Source organism: Natator depressus, chromosome 3 (assembly GCF_965152275.1).
Source record: "Natator depressus isolate rNatDep1 chromosome 3, rNatDep2.hap1, whole genome shotgun sequence".
Taxonomy (NCBI): Eukaryota; Metazoa; Chordata; order Testudines; family Cheloniidae; genus Natator; species Natator depressus.
The window spans coordinates 37,861,828-37,877,174 of record NC_134236.1 but is presented as its reverse complement, the minus strand read 5'-3'; the positions used below and the strand labels follow the sequence as shown (position 1 = coordinate 37,877,174).

Genomic DNA, 15,347 nt, shown 5'->3' with positions numbered 1-15,347 from the left:
ACCCCCAGTGTAGATACTACTATGTTGACAGGAGGGTTTCTCCCATCAACATAACTACCACTTCTTGCGGAGGTGGATTAACTATGTCAACAGGATAAGCTGTCCCATCAGCATAGTAGCATCTTCACTGAAGCACTACAGCAACAGTGCAGCTGCGCCTCTGCAGCGTTTTAAGTGTAGACCTGCCCTGATCTTCCAAGCAGTTTGTAAGGAATAGAGCTGATTTCAATGATTGACTCATGAACTTGTGTCTGCCCAGTACATAGCTGAGGTTGTCTTGGGGAATAAAACATAGTACTACATTATCACTAGCTAAGATTTCCTTCTTAGCAAGCCACCTTGAGCCATGACTATAAATTGGATTTGGAGAATAGGGACAATTAACTTCCACTTCTATATTTTTTCCTGTCAGCCACCAGCCTCAGACTTGCCAAATCTCCCAGAAGATGCCTGTCTGTCTATCTGTTTTATATGGTGCCCATGACTGTGATATTTGAGTGCTTCCAAAAAATTATTAACTATACACATAAAGGTCTCTCTCAGTCTCTCCCTGAATCAGCAGGAAAGGTTAGGGAGGAGAAGCAGGTTTTTTGCTCTGAAGACCCCAAAACTCATGATCATCCTGGTCTCTTCTGGAAGCAAGTTCCAGATTTCTAGACCAGTCGCTGGAAAAGCTCTGTCACTTGAACACACAAGTTTCATTTTTGAGATTGACAGTGGAGAAGAGAAAAACCACAAAGAAGAATGGGGTCGGGAGAGGGGGAAAGAGAAGAGGAGTGGAAGAATGTCATCAGAAAACCCAAGATCTTTTCAAGTTAATGGAAAAACAAACGTCTGCACAAAGTTTAGCAGATTTTCTTTAATCTAGATCCTGGCCCAGGATTGTTAAAGTTTCTTAGGCATCTGAGTTGCCCCCTTGGTGCCTAAACTGAGCCTGAACATACAGAGACTGGACCAGATGTCAGGACAGGGACGCAGAGACTCACTCTGGAGAATGAAGTAGAAAGCTGATTAGCTGAATGAACACAGAACTGTAAGCTATAATGCAAAATGCACATGTTTCCTATAAACTGTTTACTGTCTCCAGTTCTGGCATCCATAATTCAAGAAGGAAGTTGAAAAATTTGAGAGTGCTCACAGAAGAGACAAGATGATCATAATTGTCCCTTATGGCCATATAATCTATGAATCTAAGACTAAACAATGAAGGTGTTTGAAGTACAGGAAAAAAAGTTCTCCTGTTTTTCATTTGGTGATGATACTCTTAGCTGTAGTTTTTTGCTGTTCAGCACCGTCATTAATTGGAGGTGCTGGGAACATGAGGAAAGTCAAGAAACTATCAGATTCCAATTAGAAATCTACAGAGAACTCTCACCCAGGTGGTTACGGGGCACCAACTAATGGTCAACTGAGCTGTCTGCATATGCTTTGATTCAACTGTCTTTTAGCTTGATGGAGGAGGTTGATGGGGATGGCTGGATGCTTTTTAGGTCAGAGGTAAGTAAGGAAGCTAGTGTCATGGGAAATGTTGAGAGGAGCTTGGCTGATTTGTTCTTTCATTTGATACTTAATATCATGTCCACTGCATAGGGAATGGGGCTATTTATTTAATGTGATTAAAAGATGTAAACAATTGTAAGTATTATTGTTACTTAAACAGGGGTCATCACACTAGGAAAACCTTGAAGATATATCACACTGAAATGTAAACCTGATTAAATTGTTCACTTGCTCTTATTATGTTTAAACAAGGGTTAAACATTCACTTGATCTTTTCATGTTTAAACAAGTGTTTACTCCCGTGCAACCCTAGCTTCTCTTGACCTGCAGTGGAGTCATGGTAAAGCTGAAAGTAAATTGCTATTTGAGGAAATGCCCTTTTTTAAAAGGTTACCCCACTGTGCAAGTGCTTTTTAAAGTAGCATGTGGTATCTCTGTATAATATAAGGTGTAAGCACAGGAGCTCTCCTGTGTATGTCTGATATTTTCTAGAAAAAAATAAAGGGGAAAGGGAAGAAGACAGACGAGGAGAGTGTTACATTTCTTTTGGCATTAGACTCCTTCCAGGTTGAATTGCTGATTATCTATTTTTCAAGAAACCCTCCACAGTGTCCTCTGAATTAGAATCCGTACAGCATGTAGAGAAAGAGCAACAGCTGTCTAGATTAGCTATCATCCCTTGTCAAAATAAAAGAGCTATTTCTCAGCATTAGACAGTACACTACAAATAACACAATTTAAAAACAAAAACTACAGTGCTTCCTTCTTATCATTATTTGCATTTCACTAGGACAAACATGTCTACCCAAATGAATCAAGAATACTTCTTTTCCTTTGCTTTCATCATCAAACCCTTTCATCAGTGTCATGTTAATCACTGGATCTTTATTTTATTTGTTGCATTTGCTGCAGTTTTGCTTTTATAGTTAAGTGCTGTCATATCTTAACAAGTTTGTCTGTAAATACCTTCAATGGTTCAGGTCAGCTTAATGATTTATCAGCTATACAAACCCTCACAGAAATGCACCATCTAGCTTCGGAGCTGAACCTACAAATACCAAAGAATGCAGGACATAGTTAAAGCCTGATTTAAAGGGAAGGGAAGTTGAGTCAACATAAAGTGACTATGTGCAACTTTATTGGGATTTTGTTTTCTCTAACAAGCCAGAAATGCATATTTTACCATTATTTCAGTGAGAAAAAAGAAACCTATATCAAGCTCTTTGTGAGAACATTAAGGTACATACAGTAACAGTAATTGTTAGTTAAGTAATTTTAATTAACAAATAATGACCCATAGAATATCTCTCATGAATGTGTTGAATTTCAATTATGAGTTTTATTAATCAATATATAATCTAATGGTTAAAACTTATTAAGACGTAATAAATCTTTTTTTTTAAAGTGTTATCACATAGTGGTAAACTTATCAAACTCTTTACCATCCCGGATACTGGGTTTTTATACCAATATTCAACTATGGGTCCTTAATACAAGTCTCTACCAATTTACCAGCTAAGCTTTGTAACAGTCAAAAGTTACTAAACTGTTACTTGACAGTTCAACAAAAGCAATTCTATTTATGAAATTAAACAATTATTTAATTATTAAAATAGCAATTCGGTTCTCAGATAATGATCATGCATAGCCAACCGCATGCATGCCTGCACACATGCATAGCACAGTCTAATATATAGTTAAATGTTTTACCTGGTTTTTCATATAAGCAGATCTTTTAATGCCTTTGTTGAAAAATCAACATTCATTCATGCTCTAATCACTTACTATTTAAAATGGAAAGGCATATTATTATGACACCCCTTTGTTGAAAAGATCTTATAGCACCAGAACTTCCTCAAGGTGACTCTTGTCATTCAAGGTGTTCTATCCAGAATTTCTTTCTTTATACATTACAGCTTCTTTATACATTAGCAATCCATTTCTTTACATAAGTTTGATCTCCCATCAAATAGATTGACAGTTCTGTATCTGATATAACAGTAAGTCTTTATTCTGTATTTCAATTTAAACCAACCCACAAAAAGGAAAATGTATGTTCCTCAATCACAAATTCTCTAGGAATTTGTTGATAGTAGGCTAGCTGATTCTGTTTCCAAAACCCCATCTTCTGTGAAACATAGAAAACAGCTTCTCTTTGCTTCCTATAAGTTTCTGGCATATCACTATCATTGATATACTCAGTAAAGTTAATACATTCCATATTTTATGGATCTAATCATTCCACCCTCATCCTTCTTCCCCCTTTCCATCTGTCTATTATAGTGCTTGTACAATGTCTAGCACAGCATCCACATCACAAAAACTGGCATGAATTGGCATCTTTGTTGACAGTTTCAGCAACGAGGCCAAAGATTGAATCAGCAACGAGACTGAACTACCTGCCCACCCTTAAGGATATAATTACACACATTCTATAGCTGTTCTGTGGATAAACAGGATTTCAAATCTCCATGGCTACTAATCTGGAACCTTTCATGAGCTCTAAATTCACTATAAAAGACATATAAAGTTGTTGACAAAAAGCTGAAAAAGAGAGGTTTGAAAGCAGGTGTGAAAGGACGGTCAAAAAAACTTAAGCAAAGGACAAGGAGAGACAAAGTACTGAAGTAATATGCTGTGATAAGAAGTTTTTGTTTTCTGTTTCTGGAAGCATGGATAGCAATTACAGTTCAACTTCTATTCTGATTCAGAGTTTGGTTCAGCCACTTAAGAAAACAGGCTCTTCAAAAAAAAAAAATTAAGATCCAGATTTCAGAAAAAAATAAGTCTGGATGTTCATACTCAAAGTTCTGTTGCAGGCTCAACACTAGCTTAGTCCTCTGTAGTAATGGGACTAAAATCAAATCTACAATAAGGCACAATATACTGTGCTGGTGCAGAAACCATTTCCCTTTCATCCTGTTGAAGTGTTCAAGACAGACAATCCTAACTTGTTCTTTTACCTTAAATTATTAACATAACTGGTAGTTTCCCAAAGCACCTTTCAAAGCAAAGCTATATTTGTTCTGATGGTGCAATTATTAGTCAGCAATGAAGAATCTATAGGAAAACTATATGAAATATTTAAATTGGAATTAAAATGGAAAGAGTAGAAGAGGTATATATTTCGGCAGCTATTTCAATAATTTATTATAGTTGCAACGATGTAACTGAAAAGCTACAATTGCAAACCCAGAATTTGTATGATTTTCTAGTAAAAGTGTCTGTAATGAACTTTTATAACAACAAAACCAGGAAAACAAACTTAAAATGTTATTTTACACTTTTATACACTGGTTCTTAAAATGTCCGTGTAGTGAAATCAGGAGTGAAATCAGATGGTCAACACAACATGCCAATGAAAACATGTTTTGTCTCAAGGAAATCCCGTTTATCCCAAAACTCAGAAATAACCTGACTTGAAAATCTCTCATTAGACACCTGCAGCTCAGGAGGCAAGAGCGGCCAAGGTGGCTTTAAGCCCTGCTTCCTATGCATAGGTGTGACACCCAGAATCAGAATCTCTGCATCATTATGCATTGTGGCTTCACTCCCAACACACCAGTCCCATCCCCACCCCTGCACCCAGTGTACCCTTTACACCCGACTTGCGAGCTGGTCCTTGGAAGACAACCTCTTCAGTTCCTGCATTGGAAAATTCCCCCTTGGCTGGATCCATGGCTTTTAGATCCCCTTTTCACCACTCCAGCCCTTTTACCTGGAATAAAGAACAAGGGTAAATATCTCACCTTTATGACCTGGTAGTTACACATATAGGGCTAAATATCTGCCCCGGTACAATCCATTGGTACAAACCACTGCAAAGCCACCTTAACCAGCTTCCTCCTGGCATGGGGGAATCCCCGGGCTCTGTAGAGCTGGTGTAGCTGTCCACTTTCTGGTTGCCAGAGAACGGGGAGTGGCAAAAGACGTGTACATTTGGTATGGCTGCACAAATTCAGCTATGTCCTTCCCAAGAGCTGGTCACATAATCTCACCCAGAATTTTTTTTTTCTCTAAATGGCTACTTAGAAATATTTAAGCATACAATTATCTTTACCTATTTTTAAAAGAAAAATTAAATGGAGTATAGAGTGGCTTTTATTTGTTCATGTAAGCCCTGGTCTACACTAGGACTTTAGGTCGAATTTAGCAGCATTAAATTGATGTAAACCTGCACCCGTCCACACGATGAAGCCCTTTATTTCGACTTAAAGGGCTCTTAAAATCGATTTCCTTACTCCACCCCTGACAAGTGGATTAGCGCTTAAATCGGCCTTGCCGGGTCGAATTTGGGGTACTGTGGACACAATTCGACGGTATTGGCCTCCGGGAGCTATCCCAGAGTGCTCCATTTTGACCGCTCTGGACAGCACTCTCAACTCAGATGCACTGGCAGGTAGACAGGAAAAGAACCGCGAGCTTTTGAATCTCATTTCCTGTTTGGCCAGCGTGGCAAGCTGCAGGTGACCATGCAGAGCTCATCAGCAGAGGTGACCATGATGGAGTCTCAGAATCGCAAAAGAGCTCCAGCATGGACCGAACGGGAGGTACGGGATCTGATCGCTGTATGGGGAGAGGAATCCGTGCTATCAGAACTCCGTTCCAGTTTTCGAAATGCCAAAACCTTTGTCAAAATCTCCCAGGGCATGAAGGACAGAGGCCATAACAGGGACCCGAAGCAGTGCTGCGTGAAACTGAAGGAGCTGAGGCAAGCCTACCAGAAAACCAGAGAGGCGAACGGCCGCTCCGGGTCAGAGCCCCAAACATGCCGCTTCTATGATGAGCTGCATGCCATTTTAGGGGGTTCAGCCACCACTACCCCAGCCGTGTTGTTTGACTCCTTCAATGGAGATGGAGGCAATACGGAAGCAGGTTTTGGGGACGAAGAAGATGATGATGATGACGAGGTTGTAGATAGCTCACAGCAAGCAAGCGGAGAAACCGGTTTTCCCGACAGCCAGGAACAGTTTCTCACCCTGGACCTGGAGCCAGTACCCCCTGAACCCACCCCAGGCTGCCTCCTGGACCCAGCAGGCGGAGAAGGGACCTCCGGTGAGTGTACCTTTTAAAATACTATACATGGTTTAAAAGCAAGCATGTGAAAGGATTACTTTGCCCTGGCATTCGCGGCTCTCCTGGATATACTCCCAAAGCCTTGCAAAAGGTTTCTGGGGAGGGCAGACTTATTGCGTCCTTCATGGTAGGACACTTTACCACTCCAGGCCAGTAACACGTAATCGGGAATCATTGTACAACAAAGCATTGCAGTGTATGTTTGCTGGCGTTCAAGCAACATCCGTTCTTTATCTCTCTGTGTTATCCTCAGGAGAGTGAGATATAATCCATGGTCACCTGGTTGAAATAGGGTGCTTTTCTTCAGGGGACACTCAGAGGAGCCCATTCCTGCTGGGCTCTTTGCCTGCGGCTGAACAGAAATGTTCCCCGCTGTTAGCCACAGGGAGGGGGGAGGGTTGAGGGGGTAGCCACGCGTTGGGGGGAGGCAAAATGCGACCTTGTAACGAAAGCACATGTGCTATGTATGTAATGTTAACAGCAAGGTTTACCCTGAAAGAGTGTAGCCATTGTTTTATAAAATGTGTCTTTTTAAATACCGCTGTCCCTTTTTTTTTCTCCACCAGCTGCATGTGTTTCAATGATCACAGGATCTTCTCCTTCCCAGAGGCTAGTGAAGATTAGAAAGGAAAAAAAACGCACTCGAGATGAAATGTTCTCCGAGCTCATGCTGTCCTCCCACACTGACAGAGCACAGACGAATGCGTGGAGGCAAATAATGTCAGACTGCAGGAAGCACAAAATGACCAGGAGGAGAGGTGGCGGGCTGAAGAGAGTAAGTGGCAGGCTGAAGAGAGGGCTGAAGCTCGAATGTGGCGGCAGCGTGATGAGAGGAGGCAGGATTCAATGCTGAGGCTGCTGGAGGACCAAACCAGTATGCTCCAGTGTATGGTTGAGCTGCAGCAAAGGCAGCTGGAGCACAGACTGCCACTACAGCCCCTGTGTAACCAACCACCCTCCTCCCCAAGTTCCATAGCCTCCACACCCAGACGCCCAAGAACGCGGTGGGGGGGCCTCCGGCCATCCAGCCACTCCACCACAGAGGATTGCCCAAAAAAAAGAAGGCTGTCATTCAATAAATTTTAAAGTTGTAAACTTTTAAAGTGCTGTTTGGCATTTTCCTTCCCTCCTCCACCACCCCTCCTGGGCTACCTTGGTAGTCATCCCCCTATTTGTGTGATGAATGAATAAAGAATGCATGAATGTGAAGCAACAATGACTTTATTGCCTCTGCAAGCGGTGATAGAAGGGAGGAGGAGAGGGTGGTTAGCTTACAGGGAAGTAGAGTGAACCAAGGGGCGGGGGGGTTCATCAAGGAGAAACAAACAGAACTTTCACACCGTAGCCTGGCCAGTCATGAAACTGGTTTTCAAAGCCTCTCTGATGCGTACCGCGCCCTCCTGTGCTCTTCTAACCGCCCTGGTGTCTGGCTGCGCGTAACCAGCAGCCAGGCGATTTGCCTCAACCTCCCACCCCGCCATAAAGGTCTCCCCCTTACTCTCACAGATATTGTGGAGCACACAGCAAGCAGTAATAACAGTGGGAATATTGGTTTCGCTGAGGTCTAAGCGAGTCAGTAAACTGCGCCAGCGCGCCTTTAAACGTCCAAATGCACATTCTACCACCATTCTGCACTTGCTCAGCCTGTAGTTGAACAGCTCCTGACTACTGTCCAGGCTGCCTGTGTACGGCTTCATGAGCCATGGCATTAAGGGGTAGGCTGGGTCCCCAAGGATACATATAGGCATTTCAACATCACCAACAGTTATTTTCTGGTCTGGGAATAAAGTCCCTTCTTGAAGTTTTTGAAGCAGACCAGAGTTCCTGAAGATGCGAGCGTCATGTACCTTTCCCGGCCATCCCACGTTGATGTTGGTGAAACGTCCCTTGTGATCCACCAGAGCTTGCAGCACTATTGAAAAGTACCCCTTGCGGTTTATATACTCGCCGGCTTGGTGCTCCGGTGACAAGATAGGGATATGGGTTCCGTCTATGGCCCCACCACAGTTAGGGAATCCCATTGCAGCAAAGCCATCCACTATGACCTGCACATTTCCCAGGGTCACTACCCTTGATATCAGCAGATCTTTGATTGCGTGGGCTACTTGCATCACAGCAGCCCCAACAGTAGATTTGCCCACTCCAAATTGATTCCCAACTGACCGGTAGCTGTCTGGCGTTGCAAGCTTCCACAGGGCTATCACCACTCGCTTCTCAACTGTGAGGGCTGCTCTCATCTTGGTATTCATGCGCTTCAGGGCAGGGGAAACCAAGTCACAAAGTTCCATGAAAGTGCCCTTACACATGCGAAAGTTTCGCAGCCACTGGGAATCGTCCCAGACCTGCAACACTATGCGGTCCCACCAGTCTGTGCTTGTTTCCCGAGCCCAGAATCGGCGTTCCACAGCATGAACCTGCCCCATTAGCACCATGATGCATGCATTGGCAGGGCCCATGCTTTCAGAGAAATCTGTGTCCATGTCCTGATCACTCATGTGACCGCGCTGACGTCGCCTCCTCGCCCGGTAGCGCTTTGCCAGGTTCTGGTGCTGCATATACTGCTGGATAATGCGTGTGGTGTTTAATGTGCTCCTAATTGCCAAAGTGAGCTGAGCGGACTCCATGCTTGCCTTGGTATGGCGTCCGCACAGAAAAAAGGCACGGAATGATTGTCTGCCGTTGCTCTGATGGAGAGAGGGGCGACTGACAACACGGCTTACAGGGTTGGCTTCAGGGGGCTAAAATCCACAAAGGGGGTGGCTTTACATCAAGGAGTAGTTCAGGCAGGACTTCACGGAGGGTTCCAATAAGAAATGGTGCACCTAAGTTATTGTTCTTATTGGAACAAGGAGGTTAGCCTGGCCTCTGATTGATACATGGCTAGATTTACCTCGCTGCACCTTCTCTGTGAGTGACTGCAGTGTGACCTAAAGGAATGAGTCCCCTAGACAGGGGAGGAGGCAAATGAGTACAAAACAAATCTGGTCTATTTCTTGTTTTGATCCACTCCATCTATCTTTTACATCTTTGGCTGGCAGCAGACGGTGCAGAAGGACTGCAAGCCATCCACATCTCATGGCTGCTCGGCAGAAGATGGTACAGTACGACTGCTAGCCATCCTCATGTCTTGCCTGCCTGGCAGAAGATGGTGCAATATGACTGCCAGCCATCCTCATCTCTTGCCTGCCCGGCAGAAGATGGTACAATACGATTGCTAGACATCCTCATCTCTTGCCTGCCCGGCAGAAAATGGTACAATACGATTGCTAGCCATCGTCATCTCTTGCCTGCCCGGCAGAAGATGGTACAATACGATTGCTAGCCATCGTCATCTCTTGCCTGCCCGGCAGAAGATGGTACAATACGACTGCTAGCAATCCGTATTGCCTGCCTGCTCACCATTAGACGGTTCAATACGACTGACTGCAGGACTAAAGAGAATGACCTGGTCAAGTCACCAAAAATTTAGTCCCTGCGCCCATGTCTGCCCAGGAGCTCCCAGCCGACGTGGCCAGGAGCACCTCGGACATGATGAGGACGGCTATCAGTCATACTGCACCGTCTGCTGCCAGAAGGCAATGGGTTGCTGCTACTGTGTAGCAATGCCGTACCGCGTCTGCCAGCACCCAGGAGACATACGGTGACGGTTACCTGAGCGGGCTCCATGCTTGCGGTGGTATGGCGTCCGCACAGGTAACTCAGGAAAAAAGGCGCGAAACGATTGTCTGCCCTTGCCTTCACGGAGGGAGGGAGGGAACGGGGGCCGGACAATATGTACCCAGAACAACCCGCGACAATGTTTTAGCCCAATCAGAGTGCTCCATTGTGACTGCTCTGGACAGCACTCTCAACTCAGATGCACGATTGTTTGCCGTTGCTCTGACGCAGGGAGGGGCGACTGAGGACACGGCTTACAGGGTTGACTTCACGGAGGGTTCCAATAAGAAATGGTGCACCTAAGTTATTGTTCTTATTGGAACAAGGAGGTTAGCCTGGCCTCTGATTGATACATGGCTAGATTTACCTCGCTGCACCTTCTCTGTGAGTGACTGCAGTGACCACACCACACGATCCATCGTCTACAGCCAAGCTCTGCGATACAACCGCATTTGCTCCAACCCCTCAGACAGAGACAAACACCTACAAGATCTCTATCAAGCATTCTTACAACTACAATACCCACCTGCGGAAGTGAAGAAACAGATTGATAGAGCCAGAAGAGTTCCCAGAAGTCACCTACTACAGGACAGGCCTAACAAAGAAAATAACAGAACGCCACTAGCCGTCACCTTCAGCCCCCAACTAAAACCCCTCCAACGCATTATTAAGGATCTACAACCTATCCTGAAGGATGACCCAACACTCTCACAAATCTTGGGAGAAAGGCCAGTCCTTGCCTACAGACAGCCCCCCAACCTGAAGCGAATACTCACCAACAACCACATACCACACAACAGAACCACTAACCCAGGAACCTATCCTTGCAACAAAGCCCGTTGCCAACTGTGCCCACATATCTATTCAGGGGACACCATCACAGGGCCTAACAACATCAGCCACACTATCAGAGGCTCGTTCACCTGCACATCCACCAATGTGATATATGCCATCATGTGCCAGCAATGCCCCTCTGCCATGTACATTGGTCAAACTGGACAGTCTCTACGTAAAAGAATAAATGGACACAAATCAGATGTTAAGAATTATAACATTCATAAACCAGTCGGAGAACACTTCAATCTCTCTGGTCACGCAATCACAGACATGAGGGTCGCTATCTTAAAGCAAAAAAACTTCAAATCCAGACTCCAGCGAGAAACTGCTGAATTGGAATTCATTTGCAAATTGGATACTATTAATTTGGGCTTGAATAGAGACTGGGAGTGGCTAAGTCATTATGCAAGGTAGCCTATCTCCCCTTGTTTTTTTCCTACAAACCCCCCCCAAGATGTTCTGGTTAAACTTGGATTATTGCTGTGCACATTGTAAGATGAGCTATTGCCAGCAGGAGAGTGAGTTTGTGTGTGTGGTTTTTGGAGGGGGGTGTGGGGGGGGGTGAGAAAACCTGGATTAGTGCTGGAAATGACCCACCTTGATTATCATGCGCATTATAAAGAGAGGTTTCAAAGAGGGATGGGCTATTACCAGCAGGAGAGTGAGTTTGTATGTGTGTGTGTGTGGGGGGGGGAAGGGTGAGAAAACCTGGATTTGTGCTGGAAATGGCCCTACTTGATGATCACTTTAGATAAGCTGTTACCAGCAGGAGAGTGGGGTGGGAGGAAGTTTTGTTTCATGGTCTCTGTGTGTATATAATGTCTTCTGCAGTTTCCACGATGTGGTATGCATCCGATGAAGTGAGCTGTAGCTCACGAAAGCTCATGCTCAAATAAACTGGTTAGTCTCTAAGGTGCCACAAGTACTCCTTTTCTTTTTTCTTTTTACGAATACAGACTAACACGGCTGTTACTCTGAAACTAGAGGAATGAGTCCCTTAGTCAGGGGAGGAGGCAAATGAGTACAAAACAAATCTGGTCTATTTCTTATTTTGATCCACTCCATCTATCTTTTACATCTTTGGCTGGCAGCAGACGGTGCAGAAGGACATATTGCCTACCTGCTCACCATAAGATGGTTCAATAGGACTGACTGCCGGACTTAAGAGAATGACCTGGTCAAGTCACTAAAAATTTAGTCCCTGCACCCATGTCTGCCCAGGCGCTCCTGATCGACCTCACACAGGTGACCAGGAGTACCTCGGACATGGCGAGGACGGCTACCAGTCGTATTGTACCGTCTGCTGCCACAAGGCAATGGGTTGCTGCTACTGTGTAGCAATGCCGTACCACGTCTGCCAGCACCCAGGAGACATATGGTGACGGTTACCTGAGTGGGCTCCATGCTTGCGGTGGTATGGCGTCCGCACAGGTAACTCAGGAAAAAAGGTGCGAAACGATTGTCTGCCCTTGCTTTCACGGAGGGAGGGAGGGAGGGAAGGGGGGACTGACGATATGTACCCAGAACCACCCGCGACAATGTTTCAGCCCCATCAGGCATTGGGATCTCAACCCAGAATTCCAATGGGCAGCAGAAACTGCGGGAACTGTGGGATAGCTACCCACAGTGCAACGCTCTGGAAGTCGACTCTAGCCTCGGTACTGTGGAAGCACTCCGCCGAGTTAATGCACTTAATGCACTTCTGTGGGGACACACACACTCGAATATATAAAACCGATTTCTAAAAAACCGACTTCTATAAATTCGACCTTATTCCGTAGTGTAGACATACCCTAAGGATAGATACAACTCTTAAGAAGTTTAAGAATATCATACAGATGTAGGGAAAGCAATTCAATAGACAGTCACTACTTGCAATTAATAATACCCAAACATGGACAAACAACCCATGAAAAGATGTATGAGGAAAAAATAGGAGAAGGTCTCTGAGTTTCTAATGTTCTAATATAGGTCCCAACTCTGCTACCACATATACAAATAGGTGTTCTCTAGAGCTCCTTCCAGGGTAGGGCCCTCACAGATAAAGCACCTATTAGAGGAATAAAGATTAATGGCAACAGGTGATGTGCAGAGAGGTGGTCTTATTCACATCAGTGGGGAAGCTGATCACCCAGGTAGTGCTGCAGAAATCAATAGGATTTATAGGGAGAGTAATTCTTCACCACTGTGAGAAAGGCGATGGGTAGGCATAATCTGGCCCTAATAATGGAAGAATGGCGTGTTTGATGTGAGGTATAATTAAGACCTCAAAGCACTATGCAAGTGTTATGTATTAAAAGGTCCTGTGGTCTCTCTTTATTCTTCTTTTCCAGGATCAGGTTCTGATCTCACTTACACTGAAGAGAATCTGGAGTAACCTCAGTCCCATGTGCTTGAGCATGGGGAGCACAAGTCCAGGCATGTCTGGGGGCATTGCTGAGTCTCCAGGCAAGGTTGAGCAATTCTGCTGGTGTGACTTCATGCAGGTGAGTCATTGCATTGTAGCTCCCTTGCTGGACAATGGCTGGTGATGTCTGTTCAACAGCACCCACCCGGGTGTTGGTTACCTCTCTTGTCATTGTCTCTGTATAGCTAGTATGTGGGTGCCTCCCAAACCCACAGCATATTTTAGTGAAAACCATACAACACAATTCTTATAATTTCAGATGCATTGATGATACACATATTTAGACAGAACAATGTCTTTCAGCAGATCATAACCTTTCCCCTGGTACCTTACAAAGCATGCTCTATATGCAAATCATGATTATATAAAAATGAGGAATATGGGGGTTACAGGGCCCTCCCCCAAGGTACAGAATATCATAATTGTATTATGCAAGAATAATTTCACCAAATTATCACCAGTAAGTGATGCTAGCAGATTCTACTTTTGCTTCATATACTTTTAGATTTGCATTTGCGCTAAGAAGTGGCCTTAGCAATATTTATATTCTTTACATTGTACAAAGTAAAAGATGAAATAAGAATAAAACAAATAAAGACTAGAACAGGGTCACCTATTAGTGCAAATGCAAAACTAAAAATATTTCTGAAGCAAAACAAAAAATTCCTATCTACACTTACTGACGAAAAGCCAGGCCACAATTTTTAAAAATGGCTAGTGATTTTGCGTGGCCAATTTGTGAAACCTGAAAGGAGCCTGATTTTTAGAAAGTGCTAAGACTCATCCTCTGAAAATAACTCCCTATAGGCAGGAGTGCTGGAACAGTTTGTATAGTGGGGGTGCTCAGAGCCATTGAACCAAACTGTAAACCCTGTATATGATGGAAATCATGGCAAGCCAGGGGATGCGGCAGCACCCCCAGCACTACTTGTTCTTGCACCTATGCCTATAGGGGTCTCAAAGCTGAGCACCCAAAAATTTTGTCATCCCAAACCTCTAGTCACTTTTGAAAATCTTGACCATAGACTGTAAATTATTCTTAGATAAGACCACAAAGGATGAGAAAGTGAGAGAACAGAAAGATGTGCTGTTCCCTGATGACGTTCTCACTCTCCTTCTCATAGTTTGCAAAACTCTTTGTGGACCTGATTATTCAGCTAAACTAACATTGCTGAACAAGCAACTTAGTTAGAAAGTCGTTATTTTCTACATCCTTTTAATTAGGTATTAGAGATATGATTTTTGTTTTCTTGTTGGGAGTCACTACAATAAAGGTTGGAGCAGTTCCTATACCCTCCTGGCCAAATGTATATTTAACTTGGATTTCTAGCTAGTTCTTCTAATAGCTCCACTTTCTACTCTTGAATATATGTTTTTTCTATTTTTTCAGTTCACAATTTTTTCAGGGATATTCTTAGATAATGGTACGGTTACCATTTGATCCAAACACTTAGTCAAAATATGGAATCTTGCAGATCATTTCTCTTAGGAGAAGAAATTGATGATGGAATCAGGTATTTCTTTGATGCAATCTTGTTTATTTATAAATAAAGTATATAAAGTCCTGTTTCCCTGAGAAGAATAGGAAGCAAACAGCAGGAGATAGTTTCTTTACTCACAGTTCCAAGTCTCTTTCTAGCCAGCACTCTACCCAAAAGTTCTCTTTCTCTCAGTTGCTTTCTTAGGATCATGGTACAAGTGTTTCTCTGGCTGTCTCTTGGTTTCCTTGCTAACTTCTTTGTGAGTTTTTCTCTTACACACAGACACACAGTTGCAATCAAATCAAAGCTCCACCCTTGTGTTTGTTATTAGACCCTCAGGGAATCCCTAGGATTGCATGGTCTAGCCACTGCTCAGACTTGCACGTGGT

General features: G+C 43.9%; 1 protein-coding gene across 1 annotated transcript; it reads left to right on the top strand.

The window, feature by feature from the left end:
- The first annotated feature begins 6,149 nt into the window (after positions 1-6,149).
- On the top strand, positions 6,150-14,643 carry LOC141984293 (uncharacterized). Its single transcript, XM_074947226.1, has 3 exons — positions 6,150-6,555; positions 7,143-7,351; positions 14,602-14,643. The coding sequence occupies exons 1-3, from the start codon at positions 6,150-6,152 to the stop codon at positions 14,641-14,643; spliced, it is 657 nt and encodes a 218-aa protein (XP_074803327.1).
- The last annotated feature ends 704 nt before the right edge of the window (positions 14,644-15,347 follow it).